The sequence below is a fragment of the Thamnophis sirtalis genome, unplaced genomic scaffold, assembly GCF_051295495.1.
Source record: "Thamnophis sirtalis isolate CommonGarterSnake01/CBP01778 unplaced genomic scaffold, rThaSir2_p1.2 scaffold_7, whole genome shotgun sequence".
Lineage (NCBI taxonomy): Eukaryota > Metazoa > Chordata > Lepidosauria > Squamata > Natricidae > Thamnophis > Thamnophis sirtalis.
In genome coordinates, this window is record NW_028261387.1 from 39,633,495 (window position 1) to 39,650,803 (window position 17,309).

General features: G+C 49.4%; 1 protein-coding gene and 1 pseudogene across 4 annotated transcripts in view; one reads left to right on the forward strand and one right to left on the reverse strand.

Annotated features, from left to right (window-relative positions):
* UROD (uroporphyrinogen decarboxylase) overlaps window positions 1-17,309 on the forward strand; it is a 37,520-nt gene that overhangs the window by 16,943 nt on the left and 3,268 nt on the right. For all 4 annotated transcript variants that reach the window (XM_087719762.1, XM_014066306.2, XM_014066307.2 and 1 more), the window contains exons 7-9: window positions 11,156-11,293; window positions 12,188-12,288; window positions 17,183-17,249. In XM_087719762.1, the coding sequence (XP_087575888.1) occupies window positions 11,156-11,293; window positions 12,188-12,288; window positions 17,183-17,249 (306 nt within the window). The remainder of the gene's footprint in view (window positions 1-11,155; window positions 11,294-12,187; window positions 12,289-17,182; window positions 17,250-17,309) is intronic.
* On the reverse strand, window positions 12,883-15,619 carry LOC148044619 (uncharacterized; annotated as a pseudogene).

Consider the following 17,309-nt stretch of genomic DNA (forward strand, 5'->3'; position numbering starts at 1 on the left):
CAACCAGTCTTGCCTGGAGAAGAGATACTTAACAGCACAGAAGCTGGCCTCATTAACGCTTTTGGTGCTCTCCCAAGGAAAGAACAAGACAATATATTATTCAAGCTAGAAAATTTAAAGAAATCCTTATTGGTCACAATGGACACAGCAGAACCACTTATAGACCTGGTTTCCCCAGTAATTGAGCCTCTCACTTCCCCCCCAGAGGACAAGAGATTACATGAATTCAAGATCATAGAAAATAGAAGCCAAGACCCAAAGGGGGTATTAGAGACCCCAGTAGAGATGGAGATGTTTTCATCCCTGTGTGAAAATCCCATGACACCTTCAGCACCGCCAGCTCCAAACCAAGATACTGAGAGTCGACTCACGACAGAGCCACCATTGCAAAGAATGAAAGATGACCTAATAACACCTTGTCCTACAACCAGAGAAGAGGCTTCGGAATGGCAAGCTCTGCTAGCTGGTGCTAAAACCTCTTACCCTGAACAAGTTTCTCAAGAGTCTACACATGACCTAGATGGGTCCTCCCTATTTTTAAAGAAGACCAATTCAGTGTGCGATGACACCTCAATCCATGGTAACAATCAGACAACTTCCCTAAATCAAGTTTCCTGATGAGCTCCAAAAGTTGACCCACTCTCCCTTATAACCTGGAATATAGCAGGTTGGTCCGTCCCATCAAAAGACCAACTCTTTTTTGACTATATATCACAATTTGACATCCTCTTCTTGCAGGAAACCTGGGTCTCCACAGAGATTCAGTTAGATGGCTATTGGGTCAACTCAATTCCGGCTGTCCCAAGCAAGGTGGGGGGGAGAGCTAAAGGGGGTATTGTGACATTAGTTAATACATCCTTGCATTTTAAATGTGTACCACTGCCACCTTTCCAGTCATGGGTTGTAACTACATTACTCTTATTTAAACAGGTGGAGATTTTGCTATTCAATATCTATATTCCTCCACTTAATAAGAATAATGAGATTAACAAGATTTGGGACAGCATAGAAGATTTTATTCCCCAAAGCTGCAATAATTATAGGGGGGGACTTAAATGCTAGGATGGGTCCAAATGACCAAGCATTATATAAGCAGTTTAAGATTCACTATGATGAAAATGTAACAGATGAATCTTTGCATGCCAGACAATTTAAAGACCCTAAAGCTAATCGGGCAGGCTTATGTGTAAGACAAATGACTGAAGGTTTGGATCTTTGTATCCTTAACGGGTCCCCATGGGGCAATTTCCCAGCAGAATATACTTACTGGGGAGCAGGAAGAAAATCCACAGTTGACTACTGGATAATATCATATGACCTCCTGAAGTTCTTACAGAAGATAGAGGTAGACTCGCGATTGGAAAGTGATCATAATACAATACTCCTTACTCTCACATTGCACCAGAATTCTCTAAGGGCAGGCACAGCCTACCTACCCAGGTTAGAGACTCAAAATACCCAGGTAAAAATTAAATGGAACGAGAAAAACGCTAAGGAAGTTACCAAATGGATGTTAGACCCTGAAACCATAGAGTTACGTACATCTCTACTAAGAAATAACTGTGGGGGTCTTACCTAGAGGGGTTTGAATCCTTAATTTTAAACTTGAATTCAGTTCTCAGTAACAGATCACTAGCTCACCCCAAAATGCTAGTTTCAAAAAACAAAAAATGGTTTAATAGAGATTGCGTTCAACTAAAAAAGATATATAATGAGGAATACAAGAAAAGTAAAAGTGCCCCCTCCGAGGAGCACACTTACTACTTAAAGCAGCTGAAAGCACAATATAAGAACCTTCTAAAAGAAAAGAAAAGTGTTGCCCTGAAGGAGTCTTTGCATAGTCTAATTACGGCAGTCAGGACAAAAAATACGTCCCTTTTTTGGTACATCACCAGGGGACTGGGAAAACCTCCCCTACCCCCTACAAATCAGGTTCCAATTCATGCCCGGGAAGAGTACTTTAGGGAGCTTTATACAGATCCTGACTATGTAACCAAGGAGAGCCAAGCTAGTTTGGACCACACTCCTCACTGGCCCCCTGTTACACCAGAAGAGATATCCCGGTTGATTGGAGCCCTAAAGGCTAATAAGGCACCCAGAGCTGATAATGTCCTGCCAGAAATAATTAAAAAGAATGCCAGTTGGTGGGCCCACTTTTAGCATCACTGTTTACATTTATAGACAATACAGGCCATATGCCTAGAGATTGGGGAGTAGCAATTATCATACCATTTTCCAGAGGAGGGGGAGGGAGTGGTCATGTGTGGGTTTTATCTTAGCCTGATTGGTCCAAAGACTTGAGAGCAAAGCTTTAAATACTGGTGCCTTCCAATCCTGGCCCAGATTCTCTCAGTCTTTGGTCCAAACACTGTTAGAGAGATATAGGTAGGATTTATTGTTGTTTTGCAATCTGGTTTCTATTTGGATTGATTGGGCACTTTAAAACGTTCTCCTAAATTCCAAATTGTGCAGCTGCGGCCCCAAGGGACAGTCCTCTGCCTTGGGCGGTTGGGGAGGGCCCTGTGGGGCGTTCTGCCTCCCCCCTGCGGGCCTGGAGCCTTAGCCCTATCCCCGGGAGTGTGGGGGTGCCAGCTCCTTTTTCGGCGGCTGCAGCGGCAGCTGCGCGGGCCATAAAGCCTCGGGAAGCAGCAGCGTCGTTGTGAGGCGTCCCCTAGCCGCTCGCGGAGCCGACGATCGTCGGATCAGCTTCTGCATTCATTTCTGGGCATTCTCTGGCTGCGAGTGGCCTCTGGGGGAGGGGGTGCGAGCCTGAGTGCCGCGTGGCCTCCCCCATCCTCTCTGGAAGCGGCGCGGGCGTCTGAGTGCCCGGCTGAGCCGCGGGAGGCTTGATTTGGCCGTTGGGCTGGTCCGAAGAGCTCCGGCGGCCATTTTTGTTGCCGCCATGTGCGCGCTGCCCAGGCCTTATTCCCTCAGCGTGCTGAAGGCCTCGGTCCTGGTGGGGCCTACAGTGCCTTGAAGCCCTCGTTCCAGCGTCGGACACATGAGTAGGCATGAACGAGGGGCCTGAAATTCCCCAGGGCAAGGAGGTGGGCCTGATTGGGGATGGGGAAGGCCTAGGGCAGGGGGTTGACCAGAGTATTCCCCCCCCCCCCCGGATTCTGGGAAGGCCCAACGCCCAGCTAGGTCCTCCACTAGGGAGGAAGCCAGGAGGCACAGGGCTATTGAAAAAAACTTTTGCAAGGGCTGAAAGACAGGCCAAGTCTACTAGGCTTTCATCCCGGGATAGATCCAGGTCCCCTCTGGGCCCTCTTTCAGCACGTTCTTCCCCTAAAGGATTTAGCCCTTATTCTTCCCCCTCGGTCTCTCCAGGTAGGCCTCGTTCCTACTCCAGAAGGAGGCGATCTCCCTCTCCTCCCCTTCTAGGGATCCCTTGGAGGGGACGTCTAGGGGGCCCTGTCCCTCACGCAGGTTGGCCCCGCAAGGGCCTAGCTCTGCCTTTGGTGATGTAGAAGATTTGGAGCACCTTCCTGAGGGTATTAAAAGGCTTATTTCTGCAGCCATTGCTAGGGGTGTTGTCCAGTGGGACAAGGGGTCCTTTTCTTCCAGGCATGGGGGACTTGGCAGGACCCAGTGTCGTACTTCCTCTCCTTCCATGGTGAGCGAAGCTTCTTTCTTGGGGGGGGAGAGCCTCCCGGACATGGGCTTCTCGGATGATGAGAATGCAGGCCTTTCGGATGAGCCCGTGTCTAAGGGCCTCTTTGTTCCAGCCATGTTCAAGAGCCTCTTGGATAAGGCGAGGCAGACCACCAAGGTTGGACCCCTCGGTGCCCCCGCCTAGAGATCCTGACATGGCCATGTTCTCCGCCACGGCAACTAACAAGGAGGAAATTCCAGCTCCTCCCCTGTTTTTGGAGGTCTTGACCGATCAATGGGCTCGCCCCTCCAATTTCTCTGCTCCAGGGAGTAATGACTGCCGGCACTATAACGTGGAGCAGACCTTTGCCCAGGCCATTCAATTGCCTGCCTTTGACACCCCAGTGGCCGCCCTTGTTTCTGCCTCTCCGGTGGTTTCAGGTGATGCGGTGGATAAGATGAAGCCGGAGGATAAGCGTGCTGAGCTTACCTTGAGGAAGACTTTTAATGCCACTGCATGGGCTATCAAATCCGTGGCCTCGGCCTCCTACTTTAACCGCGCCACTGTCATGTGGCTTAAGAAGCTTCAGGAGCTCATTCCCATCCAGGACGAGCGGATCCACCAAGATCTCTTTAAGCTTGCCAGTTCTCCGCTGATGTGACCCTGGACACGGTAAAGTTTGCGTCCAGTGCCTTAGCCACACCTGTTACCTCGCGTAGGCTTCTTTGGCTATGCCACTGGCAGATGGATAACAAGGCTAAGTGGGATTTGGCAGCCGCCCCTTTCAAGGGGCCCAATCTTTTCGGGGAGGCTCTCGTCCCCATCTTGGTTGAGGACAAGGACAAGAAGGAGGTCCTTCCCACTAATGCTAAGAAACCCGAGGCTAAGTCTCGCCCTTTCTGTAGACAAAGGTATAGGGCTACAGATTACGGCTATAACCAACGCTTTTCTTCTTTCCCAACTGATAGGCAATTCTCCGGATCGTCCTTTCAGGACAGGAATCGATTCCAGGGCCACTCCAGGTGGCCCTTTCATGGGGGAGGCGGTCGTCCCTTCCGCAGGGGGAAGTGACTCGAACCCGAGTCGTCCCATTGGCGGCCGCCTCTCCCTCTATGCGGATCAATGGGACGAGATCACGTCGGATGCTTGGGTCCGAGCCACGGTTCGTCACGGTCTCAGGTTAGAATTTCTCTCCACTCCTCTGAACCTCTTCCGGTCGTTCCCTCCGTCTTGGAGTCGGGAGCGCCGCCGCCTGATGGATCAGGCAATCACCCACCTTCTCGACATTCGGGCGGTGGAGGCGGTTCCTCTAGGGGAACGAGGCCTGGGCCACTACTCCAACCTCTTCGTGGTTCCGAAGAGCACGGGGGGCTGGAGGGCGATTCTAGACCTCAAGCGCCTGAACAGGTTTCTGGTGTACAGACGCTTCAAAATGTCATCCCTCAAATCTATCCTTCAGGGCATCAGGAAGGGGGACTTCCTGGCCTCCGTGGATCTCACGGAGGCCTATCTTCACATTCCCATCCTGCCCGCTCATCGCCAGTTCTTGAGGTTCTCTCACAAGTCCCGTCACTACCAGTACAGGGCTCTGCCCTTCGGCCTGGCCTCGGCCCCACGGACCTTCACGAAGGTTCTGGCGGCTCATCTGCGGTCTGTGCCGGTTTGTCTCCAGTGTTATTTAGACGATGTCTTGGTTCAGGCCCTTCCTCAGGCCGTCTCGGATCTTTGGCTCACCATTTGGAGCCTTCAAGGCCTGGGCTTTTCGGTGAACTTCGCCAAGAGCCATCTTTCCCCCTCCACTCACATTCTGCACCTGGGGACAGTCATAGATTCCAAGTCGGGGGTGGTGAGTCTGTCTCAGGAACGGCAGGACAGCCTCCGTCGTCTGGTGGAAAGCGTTCGCGCAAGGCGGTCCACTTCCATCCTCTCTCTGTCACAGTTATTGGGCAAGATGGTCTCTTGCATCGGGATTGTCCCGTGGGCCAGGCTTCATCTCAGGCCCCTCCAGTGGGAACTCATCCCATTTCAGAGGGGACAATTGAGCAATTCTCTTCGGACTCTCCGTCTCCCGGCGAGGGTCTGGGTCTCTCTGGCGTGGTGGCTCTCCCCAGCCATTCAGTGGGGCTGCTGCTTCTGGGAGCCGGACAGGGTGACTGTCACCACGGACGCAAGTCTGTTCGGGTGGGGGGCCCTGGTGGGCTCTCGGATGGCGCAGGGCAGGTGGACGGCCCCGGATCTCCGCCACAACATAAATTGGCTGGAGCTGAAGGCTGCGCAACTGGCTCTGAGTCACTTCCAGTCCTCGGTGGAGGGGTGTCATGTGCTCCTCCTGACGGACAATGTGGCCACCAAGGCACGCATCAATCGTCAAGGGGGGACCCACTCGCAGGCCCTCTGGTTGGAGGCTCTGCGGCTGGGCTCCCGGGCGGAGAGGCACCTGCTGTCCTTGGTGTTGAAGCACATCTCGGGGCTCTCCAATGTCCAGGCGGATTGGCTCAGTCGAGCGACTGGACAACGGCGAGTGGCAACTCCACCCGTCGCTGTTCCGGAGGATCTGCCAACGGTTCAGGTCTCCTCTGGTGGACCTGTTTGCGTCGCCCGCAAACTCCCAGCTTCCATGGTTTTTCACCCGTTTCCAGTCCAGGTCGGCGGAGGGCACGGACGCCCTCCGGAGCCGGTGACCCCCGGGCCTTCTTTATGCTTTCCCTCCCATTCCCCTCATCCCGGGGACCGTCAGGAAGGTGGTGGCGGAGGGGGCCCTGGTCATTCTAGTGGCCCCGTATTGGCCCAGGAGGCCCTGGTTCGCGGATCTGGTGCAGCTGTCGGTGGCCCCTCCGTGGAGGATTCCGCGGGGGGCGGTAGTCTTGCTGCAGGGGGCTCTGGTACACCCAGAACCCCAGTGGCTTCATCTGACCGCCTGGTTCTTGAACGGCGGCTTCTGAGGGAGGCTTATCTGTCCTCCGAGGTCATTCATACCATCGAGGCGGCTCGTCGGCCATCGACGACCCACATTTATAACTCCACCTGGGCGGCCTTCGTCCGATGGCGCTCGCCTAAGGGCATTTCTCCTGATAGGGCCACTATTCCCAACATCTTGGATTTCCTTCAGAAAGGTCTTGAGGACGGGCTTTCACAGAATACCTTGCGTCGACAGGTAGCAGCCCTGTCTTCAGTCCTGGGGGGGGGTGTCTTCTTCCCTTTCCCAGTCTCCTCTGATCAAGCTTTTCCTGAAGGGGACAGCTAATCTCAGGCCTCCCCCCGTCCACAGGTTCCCCACGTGGGATCTTCCCCTGGTGCTCAGGGCCTTGACGGGGGCCCCATTCGAGCCCCTCTGTACTGTTCATTTACGTTTCTTGTCGCTGAAAGTGGCCTTCCTGGTGGCGATTACATCCGCCCGACGTATTTCTGAACTGGGTGCCCTGTCTTCCAGGGACGACCTTTGTCACTTTCACCAGGACAGGGTGGTGCTTCGCCTTGACCCGGCCTTCGTCCTGAAGGTGAATACCCCCTTTCATAGGGCTCAGGAGATCGTCCTGCCCGACTTTTGTCTGGGTCCCTCAATGACGGGGAATGCCTCTGGCATCGGTTGGATGTCCGCCGCGCTCTGCGAATCTACCTCTGGCGGACCAGGGAGGTCCGTAGGTCGGAGGCCTTGTTTGTCTCCTTCCAGCCGGGGTTGCTGGGGTCGAGAGTGTCTTCGGCGACCATTGGCCGTTGGCTATGTCAGGCCATTGTGGAGGCTTATGGGGCTTCGGGTCGGCCGGCCCCATCGGGGATCACGGCCCATTCTACCAGGAGTGCTGTGACCACGGCGGCGTGGGCCACGAGGGCCCCATTTGAGGACATCTGTTGTGCAGCCGCTTGGCCTTCCCCGACGTCTTTCATCCGACATTATCGTCTGGATGCCTTCGCGTCTGCGGACGCGTCCTTCGGTCAGAGAGTGTTGCAGGGGGTGGCGGCTGAGGCTCCCCTTGGGCCCTAGTGGTTCCTGTTCTCCCTCCCTGGGACCTTTATATGTCCCACACGTGACCACTCCCTCCCCCTCCTCTGGAAAAAGGATGTTGGTCTTACCTGAACGTCTATTTTCGGAGGGGGGAGGGAGTGGTCATGACCCGCCCTGAGTTGTGTTCGTTGGGGCCAAGGGGAGGGCCCGGGGGTTCCCGGAGTTTGTTGTGTTTTTTTTTTTTTGTTGTTTCAGTTCTACCGTTCGGCTTCGAGAATCTGGGCCAGGATTGGAAGGCACCAGTATTTAAAGCTTTGCTCTCAGTCTTTGGACCAATCAGGCTAAGATAAAACCCACACATGACCACTCCCTCCCCCCTCCAAAAATAGACGTTCAGGTAAGACCAACGTCCTATTTATAAAAAAGGGAATAGAAATGACCCAGGCAACTACAGACCCATTAGTCTTCTAAGCGTTATTAGTAAACTGTATGCCAAAAACATAAATTATAAACTTCAAGATTGGCTAATTTCAGATGGGATAATCAAAGATGAACAAGCTGATTTTAGAGAAGGAAGATCGATGGTGGATCATATCTTGGTACTCCACCATTTAGTACAAAAATACACACATAAAAAAATCCTCTCTTTTTGTGGCCTTCCTGGATTTTAAACAGGCCTTTGATTCAATATCCAGGATCACTCTCTGGGAGAAGTTAAAATGCACCACTATCGATAAACACTTCCTCTTCCTCATACAAAAATTGTATGCCAATTCCACCCTGAAAGTGAGGTGCAATCCCCAAGGGAGTTTAACTAGCTCAGTAAGGGTACAAAAAGGGATACGGCAGGGTTGCATCCTGTCCCCCTCCCTCTTCAACTTCTATATTAATCCCCTGATTGATCTTTTACAGAACCCTGATTTCCATCCTCCTAACCTAGCACACTGCAAAGTGCCAATTCTCTTATATGCTGATGACGCCGCTATCATTTCACAAACCCCCATAGGACTGAAGAGAGCAATTAGGGCAATGCTCGGCTATTGCAGGCAAAACAAGCTGGTCCTTAACTTCGATAAATTTAAATTTTTAGTTTTTGCTAAAAGACCAAGCCAATACTCATGGAAATTGGAAGGATATAGTTTGGAAAAGGTTAGAACATTTAGATACCTTGGTGTCTAGGGACATGGAAGGCACACCTGGATCACACATCGCAAGTAGCCATTAGGTCCTCAAATGCAATCAAACATTTCTTTTATACAGGTGGAGGTCAGTTAGTACCTGCTGCCTTAAAATTTTTGAGGCCAAAACATTGGCACAAATTCTTTACGGGCACAAACAGGAATCCTTGCAAAGAGAAACTTGTTAGAAACCATTCAAACAAAATTCCTGCGAGCCATCTTAGCTTCTCCCAATGGAACTCCAAATGCCCAGTTAAGAATTGAGACAGGCAAGTAAGAGCCTGGAAGATGATGATCATTTATTGGCTTAAAATGCATTTCTTTCCAGAGGGACTGTCCCCACTAGTATTGACTGACAATTTCCCTTCCCCCTGGAAACCAGCAATTGGACACAAGCTGGGCTCTTATGGGCTCTCACCATTATTCTTAATGTCCCTAGGCTTTGAGCAAGCAAAGCAAGTAGTAATCAATAGAATGAGGGACATGGAGTTCCAAGAAGAACTAAATAGGTTGCCTCTCCACAGTAGGGACAGAATCAAACAGGGTGTGTGGGAATCGGCAAGATACCTAATTGACCTGATCTCTCCAAAACAAAAAATAGCTTTCTTCAGAGCCAGATTTAACATTCTTCCTTCAGCACTCCTCCAGGGCAGGTATAAGAGAACACCTACAGCCGAACACGTTTGTATATGTGGTAAAGGAGAAGTGGAAGATAATTCACATGTACTATTACACTGCGAGCTATACAGAGCTTGTAGGTCTGCATATATTCTCCCCTTATTAGAGAGATTGCCAGGGAGGGAGAAAGGCAGACAATTTTTATCTAGGCTTTCTCCTCCAGGACACTAACCCGGTTACCAAGTATGCAGTGGCAAAGTTCTGTGCTGCTGCAATGTCCATAAGAAAAAAATTGGCTACAGCATAGTACCAGCTTGTACCAATTATCTGGACATACCTTTAACAATCTTTGGACCATAATGTTATTATCCACTTTTAATGTCAATACTTTTTAATTATATTTTAATATTAGTATTTTTTAATATAGTGTAAAAACAAATGTATATTGCTGGTCTTTGACCGTAATAAAGATCTTACTTACTTACTATATAAAATACCAGTCACTTTCAATTTTCGAGATTTTTGATCTGGCTTTATGAGCTTCAGAAAACTCTTTTTTTCCTCCCAGATTATTCTTCTTCCCAAAGTGTTTCAAGAGACGACATATATATATATAGCTATATATATATAGCTTCCTCCCATAATTGGGGCATACCAGGGGTTGTGACTTTAAATATATACCTTTCTCCCTGGCTCAGCTGATAACGGAGGACAGCCTGTGGCTTGATGGTTAATACATCTGCCTAATATGCAATACAGCCCAGGTTCGAATCCCAATAAGGATATAGCTAGCTGATGAGAGCTAAATAGCTTGAAATAGTTCTATACTAGTCTCCCCTTTATTTATTTATCAGCACAAATACTACACAAATGTAACAAAAGGCAACAGTAAAAATATTGGGCTTTCTGTCTGGATGGTCTCTTGTGACGAGCCGATGGACAGAGAATGGAAGCAGTTAGCTTCCTCCCATAATTGGGGCATACCAGGGGTTGTGACTTTAAATATATACCTTTCTCCCTGGCTCAGCTGATAATGGAGGACAGCCTGTGGCTTGGTGGTTAATACATCTGCCTAATATGCAATACAGCCCAGGTTCGAATCCCAATAAGGGTATGGCTAGCTGATGAGAGCTAAATAGCTTGAAATAGATCTATAGTAGTCTCCCTTTATTTATTTATCAGCACAAATACCACACAGAAACACATACACACACACACACATATATATGTATGTATGTATGTATGTATATATATGTGTGTGTGTGTGTGTGTGTATATATATATATATCCAGGACAGTAAGAGTTTGCTGACGAGTCCTGCCCTTCATTCAACTGCCTGCAGTTACTATTATGATGAAACCTAGATCTATCCATATAACTGGCTACTATGATAGGCTTCTTGAATATACTGGTATAGATTCTGCCTATATAAAACTCATTCTTGTATTATACCAAATAAATAGGAGCTGCAACCTTGTCCTCTGTATTCTTTCACTCGAGAATAGGATTAAAAACTGCAGCTACCATATGACAATCTAATCCTGGAACTAAACCTTCAACAAAAACATGAACAATGGATAATACTACCTGAGGGTTTTCTGGTGTAATTTTCTCCTTAATACATTTTTGGTGCACCCAAAGGCAATTGAAACTTAGATTTGTTCCAGTTGAAGAACCCTAGAATGATATTTCTAGGCTAGGACAGAATAGAGTGAATACCTTGTATAGTGGGGAAGGCCTTACAGATAAGTGAAAGGAGAGAGGGAGAATAGCCGTTAACCAGGAAGTGGTTCTGGTTCTCTGCTCGTCTTTTTTTGTCAGGCTCTGCAGATTTTTGAGTCCCACGCAGGACATCTGGGGCCAGTCCAGTTTGCAGAGTTTGCCCTCCCGTTCATTCGGTCCATTGCCAAAGGTGTGAAGAATAAGCTACAAGAAAATGCTCTCCCTGCGGTGCCAATGGTAAGAGATGGGACTGTTTCCTTCTGCTTTTTTTCTGAATTATTACCCAGAATTTATAGCAATTCTGTCCAGAATGACAGCGTTTTATTTATTTTAAAGGCAAATATCACATTTTTGTAGAATCCAGAAGCTCATTTCACCCATCATATGCTTTTCTCAATGATTGAAAGACCATTTACATACATTTTCTAGAAAACATAAAGGTAGAAGAGAGAAAAATATAGGTGCCGGTAAAAAGACCTGGACCATACTAAAAACCTACGTAATCCAATATTCAGATGGCTATGGAGTGCTTGCAAGTAGGATAGGAGTACAGTTAGTTATGGACTCCAGCAACTAATACAAAAAATTTGTAGCCTCTGCGGTTGCCAGAAAATTCATAGCTACCCTGATATAGTAGCCAATAAAAGAGAATAAACTATTCTTTTTTTCTATTCCTTCAATCTCCTTTGTCAGAACTTTTTCCTGACTTATCAAAACATTATAAAAATATGAAGAACATATTTTAGTATAGAAATATACATTTCCAAATGAAAGAATTGGGATGTTAAAGTAGAACAGTTCCCTTCTCCCCTCAAATCATAACTGAGAGTAAAGCTGATATTTCAAAGATTAGTTTTACAGTGTAGTTTTTCCCTAATCAGAGGTGGTGGACAATAGATTTGCACTTCCACTACTTTTTATAGAAGCATCTTTTTTCATCCTCTCTAATGCCTAACTAGGAAAAAAAGGATAATATTCAAATAAACATATTACTATGCATAATTTTTAAGCCATGACATAATGTAACTTTATTTCATGCAAAATTTGAGTTCCTATGTTACCAAGCGTTTGTAACCCTGTCCATATAATACTAGTTGTTTTCTATCTTCTCCTCTTCTCTCTATCCACTAGATCATCTTTGCTAAGAATGCCCACTATGCACTGGAGGATTTGGCACAATCTGGGTACGACGTGGTTAGCCTGGACTGGACCATGTGTCCTCAAGAGGCTCGGTGAGAAATGGGTTGTATGCTCTTGGGAACTCTGTATGGGTGTCCTCTCTTCTAATGGCATACTTCCTCAGTTTTGCAATAATAGAGTAGCTTGTGATAAAAGTCAAATCCCTATCACATAGGATACTTGAAAAATAAAGGGATGGTAGCTGAAGCTAAGACTTAAGGAAAGATATCCATCATAGGTTGTGCATGAAATATTACCCTTGCGTAGAGATGAGTTTTCTAGGACAGGTTAGGCTGATACAGTGTAACAGATAGGGCATAATGTTTTATTGCTCTCTGTTTACAAAATAAAAAAATGGTGCCTTATTTTTTCTAATTAGAAATAAAAAATAAGGTACTATATAGGGAAATTAGTAATGCTCTGTTTTCACTCAGCTACCTAAGTCTTGCTTTTGTGGGTAATTTCCTCTGCTTTAGCAGTTAGTCAGAGACGGATGGATGGATGGGTGGATTTGACTGATAGCTTGTCTTTTATTTAGGAGTTATCTTATTTATTTATTTATTATCAAAATTTATATGCCGCCCAATCCCGAAGGACTCCGGGCGGCTTACAAAAGAGAGAGAGAGAGAGAGAAAGAGAGAAAAAAAGGCAGTTTAAAATCACAACACCACATACATTCATTCTAATCGGGGCTGGACCTCAACAATGAGGTCAACAGCCCCAGGCCTGCCGGAACAGCCAGGTTTTTACAGCTTTCCTGAAGGCCATGAGAGTGGGTATGGTCCGGATCTCTGGGGGTAGCTGATTCCAAAGAGTCGGAGCAGCCACAGAGAAGGCTCTCCTCCGGGGGCCCGCCAGCCGACACTGTCTGGCTGATGGCATCTGAAGGAGGCCCAATCTGTGGGATCTTACTGGCCGCTGGGAGGTATGTGGCAGTAGGCGGTCACGAAGGTACACTGGCCCTAAGCCATGTAGGGCTTTAAAGGTAATAACCAACACCTTGAATTGCGTCCGGAGACCAATTGGTAGCCAGTGCAGCTCGCGGAGGACAGATGTAACATGGGTGTACCTCGGTGCACCCAATATCGCTCACGCGGCCGCATTCTGGACTAGCTGCAGTCTCCAAACGCTTTTCAAGGGTAGCCCCATGTAGAGCACATTGCAATAATCCAGCCTTGAGGTGACAAGGGCGTGAGTAACCGTTTGAAGTGCCTCCCGATACAAATAGGGCCGCAATTGGTGCACCAGATGAATCTGGGCAAAGGGCCCCCTGGTCACAGCCGATAGATGATGTTCCAGTTTCAGCTGCAAATCCAGGAAGACCCCCAAATTGCCCTCTCTGAGGGGCATAAATTTTCACCCCCCAGGCTTAAGGATGGATTGTCTAGGCTGTCTTTGGGGGCAGCATCCAAAGCCACTCAGTCTTATCGCGATTGAGCACAAGTTTGTTCACCCCCATCCAGATCCTAACAGCCTTCAGGCATCGCACATCACGTCCGCCACTACACTGAGCTGGCACGGGGCAGAAAGATACAGTTGAGTATCATCTGCGTATTGGTGGTACTTTACCCCATGCTGTCGCATGATCTCACCCAGCGGCTTCATGTAGATGTTAAATAGGAGGGGGGACAAGACCGAACCATGTGGCACACCACATTTGAGGGGCCTAGGGGTCGACCTTTGCCCCCCGACCAACACCGACTGCGACCTGTCAGAGAGATTAGAGGAGAACCACCGTAAAACTGTGCCTCTCACTCCCACCTCCCCTAGGCGTCGCAGAAGGATACCATGGTTGATGGTATCGAAGGCCGCTGAGAGGTCAAGAAGCACCAGGATAGAGGAATGTCCTCTATCCCTGGCTCGCCAGAGATCATCGGTCAGGGCAACCAAAGCGGTTTCCGTACTGTACCCAGGCCTGAAACCGGACTGAAAGGAGTCTAGATAATCCGTTTCATTCAAGGTCCGTCGGAGTTGAAGCTCCACCACCTTCTCAACAACCTTCCCCAAAAAAGGAAGGTTGGAGACAGGACGATAGTTTTTCAAAATAGCTGGGTCCAGGGAAGGCTTCTTGAGGAGGGGTCTTACCACTGCTTCCTTTAATGGTTGCGGGAAGGACCCCTCCTGCAAAGATGCGTTAGTAATCGTCTGGAGCCAGCCTCGTGTCACCTCTCTGCTGGTTGAAACCAGCCAGGAGGGGCACAGGTCCAATAAACAGGTGGAGGCACTCATCGTTCCCATGGCCTTGTCCACTTCCTCAGGGGTGACAAATTCAAACTCATCCCAGAAAATCCGATTAAGACTAGCCCTCGGCATCTCGGCTGGTACTGCCCAAGCGGAGTCCAGGTCTGTCCGAATCTGAGTGATTTTATCCGACAGAAACTGAAGGAACTCCTCAGCTCTTCCCTGCAGGGGTTCCCCCGCCTCCTCACCTTTCAGGAGGGAGCGGGTCACCCTAAACAGGGCAGCTGGGCGAGATTCCGCGGACACAATAAGAGCGGAAAAATGCATACATTTTGCCGCCTGTATCGCCACTAGGTAAGTCCTAATAAAGGCTCTTAATAGTCATCGATCAGATTCAGAGTCACTAGCCCTCCAACGTCACTCTAGGCGTCTCTTTTGGCGCTTCATCTCCTGGAGTTCCTCGGTAAACCAAGGTGCCCTCCTGGATCCACTGCTGCGGAGAGGCCTCAAAGGCGCAATCCAATCCAATGCTTCAGCCGCCGCAACTTTCCAGGCAGCGACCAAAGACCCGGCCAGATTGCAGACAAGGGAGTCAGGTATCTCTCCAAGCTCCCTCTGAAATCCCTCCGGGTCCATCAGGCGCCTGGAGCGGAACCACTTAGTCGGCTCCACTTCCCTGCAATGGGAGAGTAGCGTCCTAAAGTCAAGCCTCAGCAAGGAGTGATCTGACCATGACAAGGGCGAGGTCTCTATTCCCCTTAACTCGAGATCACGTCTCCACTACCCCGAGGAAAATACAAGGTCAAGCGTGTGTCCTGCTCTATGAGTTGGACCCTGAACTACCTGGGTCAAGTCCATGGTTGTCATGGAAGCTATGAACTCCTGTGCCCCATCTGAGTGTTCACCGAGAGACGGCAGATTAAAGTCCCCCAGTACCATTAGTCTGGGGAACTCCACCGCCAACCCGGCTACTGCCTCTAGCAGCACAGGCAGGGCTGTCGTGATGCAGCTGGGAGGTAGGTACGTCAACAGCAAGCCCAATTGAACCCCTAGGTCCAATTTCAAGAGAAGAGATTCACACCCCACAATCTCTGGGGCAGGGATCCTGCGAGGAACTAATGACCTTCGGACGATAACTGCTACTCCCCCACCCCTTTTCTGGTGTCGTGGTTGGTGGAGCACCTGGGACCCATCTGGGCACATTTCTGAGAGGGGGACTCCTCCCTCTTGGCCCAGCCAGGTTTCGGTTATACATGCCAGGTCTGCCTCCTCGTCTAATATTAAATCCCGGACGAGGAGAGCTTTGTGAGCTTTGTTCACAACTGACCTGGCATTTAGCAGCAACAACCTGAGACCAGGGCCCTGAACTCCTCTGCCACCAGGTCCTTGAGTTGAGCCTGAGAGGCTGGAACAAGGAGTTGCTGTAATGTAGCGAGTCCTTCTTCCCCGGTAATGGCTAGCCCCACCGCTCCCGTCGTATCTGCCCCTCCCAGTCGTAACCAAAATGCTCCAACATCCCCCTCCCCATAGACCCCCCCTCCCCTATGGCCCCCATTCTTCCCGGCAGGCCACGCGTACCATTCACTCCAGGACGGGAGGCGAGTCTGGGCCCCCATCCACTTCTGCTTCTGCACTCAGTGGAGGGGACTCCAGGTCGCACTCCCGATCCTATCATACTCACCAATCAAACACTCTCTTCAGACACACCCCACAATAGTTATTAAAATACAATAATACAATAATTAAATTAAAAGTAGGCACATTTTCTCTCACATTCATACACTCATACACCCAACAAACCAGCTAAAAAATGCCCGCTTGGGGGAGATCTCGGGTCAGCGTCCTCCGGGTCTTCAGCTCCCGCACGGGGCTTTCCTCTGCTGTTTCCCGAACCCTGGCCTGAAACCGGGCCCTTGTCCGAGCTCTGCAGGGAAGGACCTTCGTCCGAACCCCGCAGGGAAGGCGCTCAGCATGAGTCCGGTGGTAGTTTGGGGGGGGGGGAGTTCCTCGTTCTCCTCTGCGGGGCCTGGAAGCGGGGCAGGAAGTCTGAGGCGGCTTGGGCAGCTGGTGATAGCTGGGGGGGGGGGGGACAGGCTTCTCGTCGTCCTTGTCCTCCCTCTCCTTCGCCAGTAGGAACGCAGCATGCCTGGATGTGCCACTGGTGATCTTTAATAGATGTTAGTTTCAGGAACTGAAAAATTTCTGCTACCGTCATGCAGCTTTTAACGTCCTGCTCCAGGTTCTCCGTCATGGTGGGCAGGGGGCTGCCGCCAGTGTTCGACATGGCTCCCTTGGCAGGGGAGTTGTGGTCATAAGTCGAGGAACTACTGTTTGTTGGGTGGTTGAGTCTTGACAACTTCTCCAGCTCACTCCTGAAGACCCACTCAAGGGACAGAAAGGTCTCCTTCTCCACTTCCTCCATCCAGGATACCAGAGATTCCACTTCCTGGCGAGACTGTCATAGCGACTGATGGGCTGGTCATTCAGGTAGCCCCTAATGAAGGAGGCAGCTCCTGGCTGGGCTCTAGTAGTTTCAGGTAGAAATAATGCAGGGAGTGTGAGCCGAGCTCCGCCCTGCCAATCCAGCAGCCAAACCCCACGCTGCCTAAAAAGCACTTCTTCCCATTTGTACAGGCAACAGTCCTTCATAGGATAGGGATAGGGATAGGGATTATCATTGCATGTTGAGGCAATGAAGTCCAACAAGTAATTTTATCTTAGTTACGTGCCTTCCATACAATGTAATATTTTCTTTCCCCAATTCAGCAAGCGGACAGGAAAAAACGTTACCTTACAAGGGAATTTAGATCCATGTGCTCTATATGCATCCAAGGTAAGGAAACATGCATTAACCTGTAAACAATCAGGTTATACTCACTTCTGCAGCCAGTGG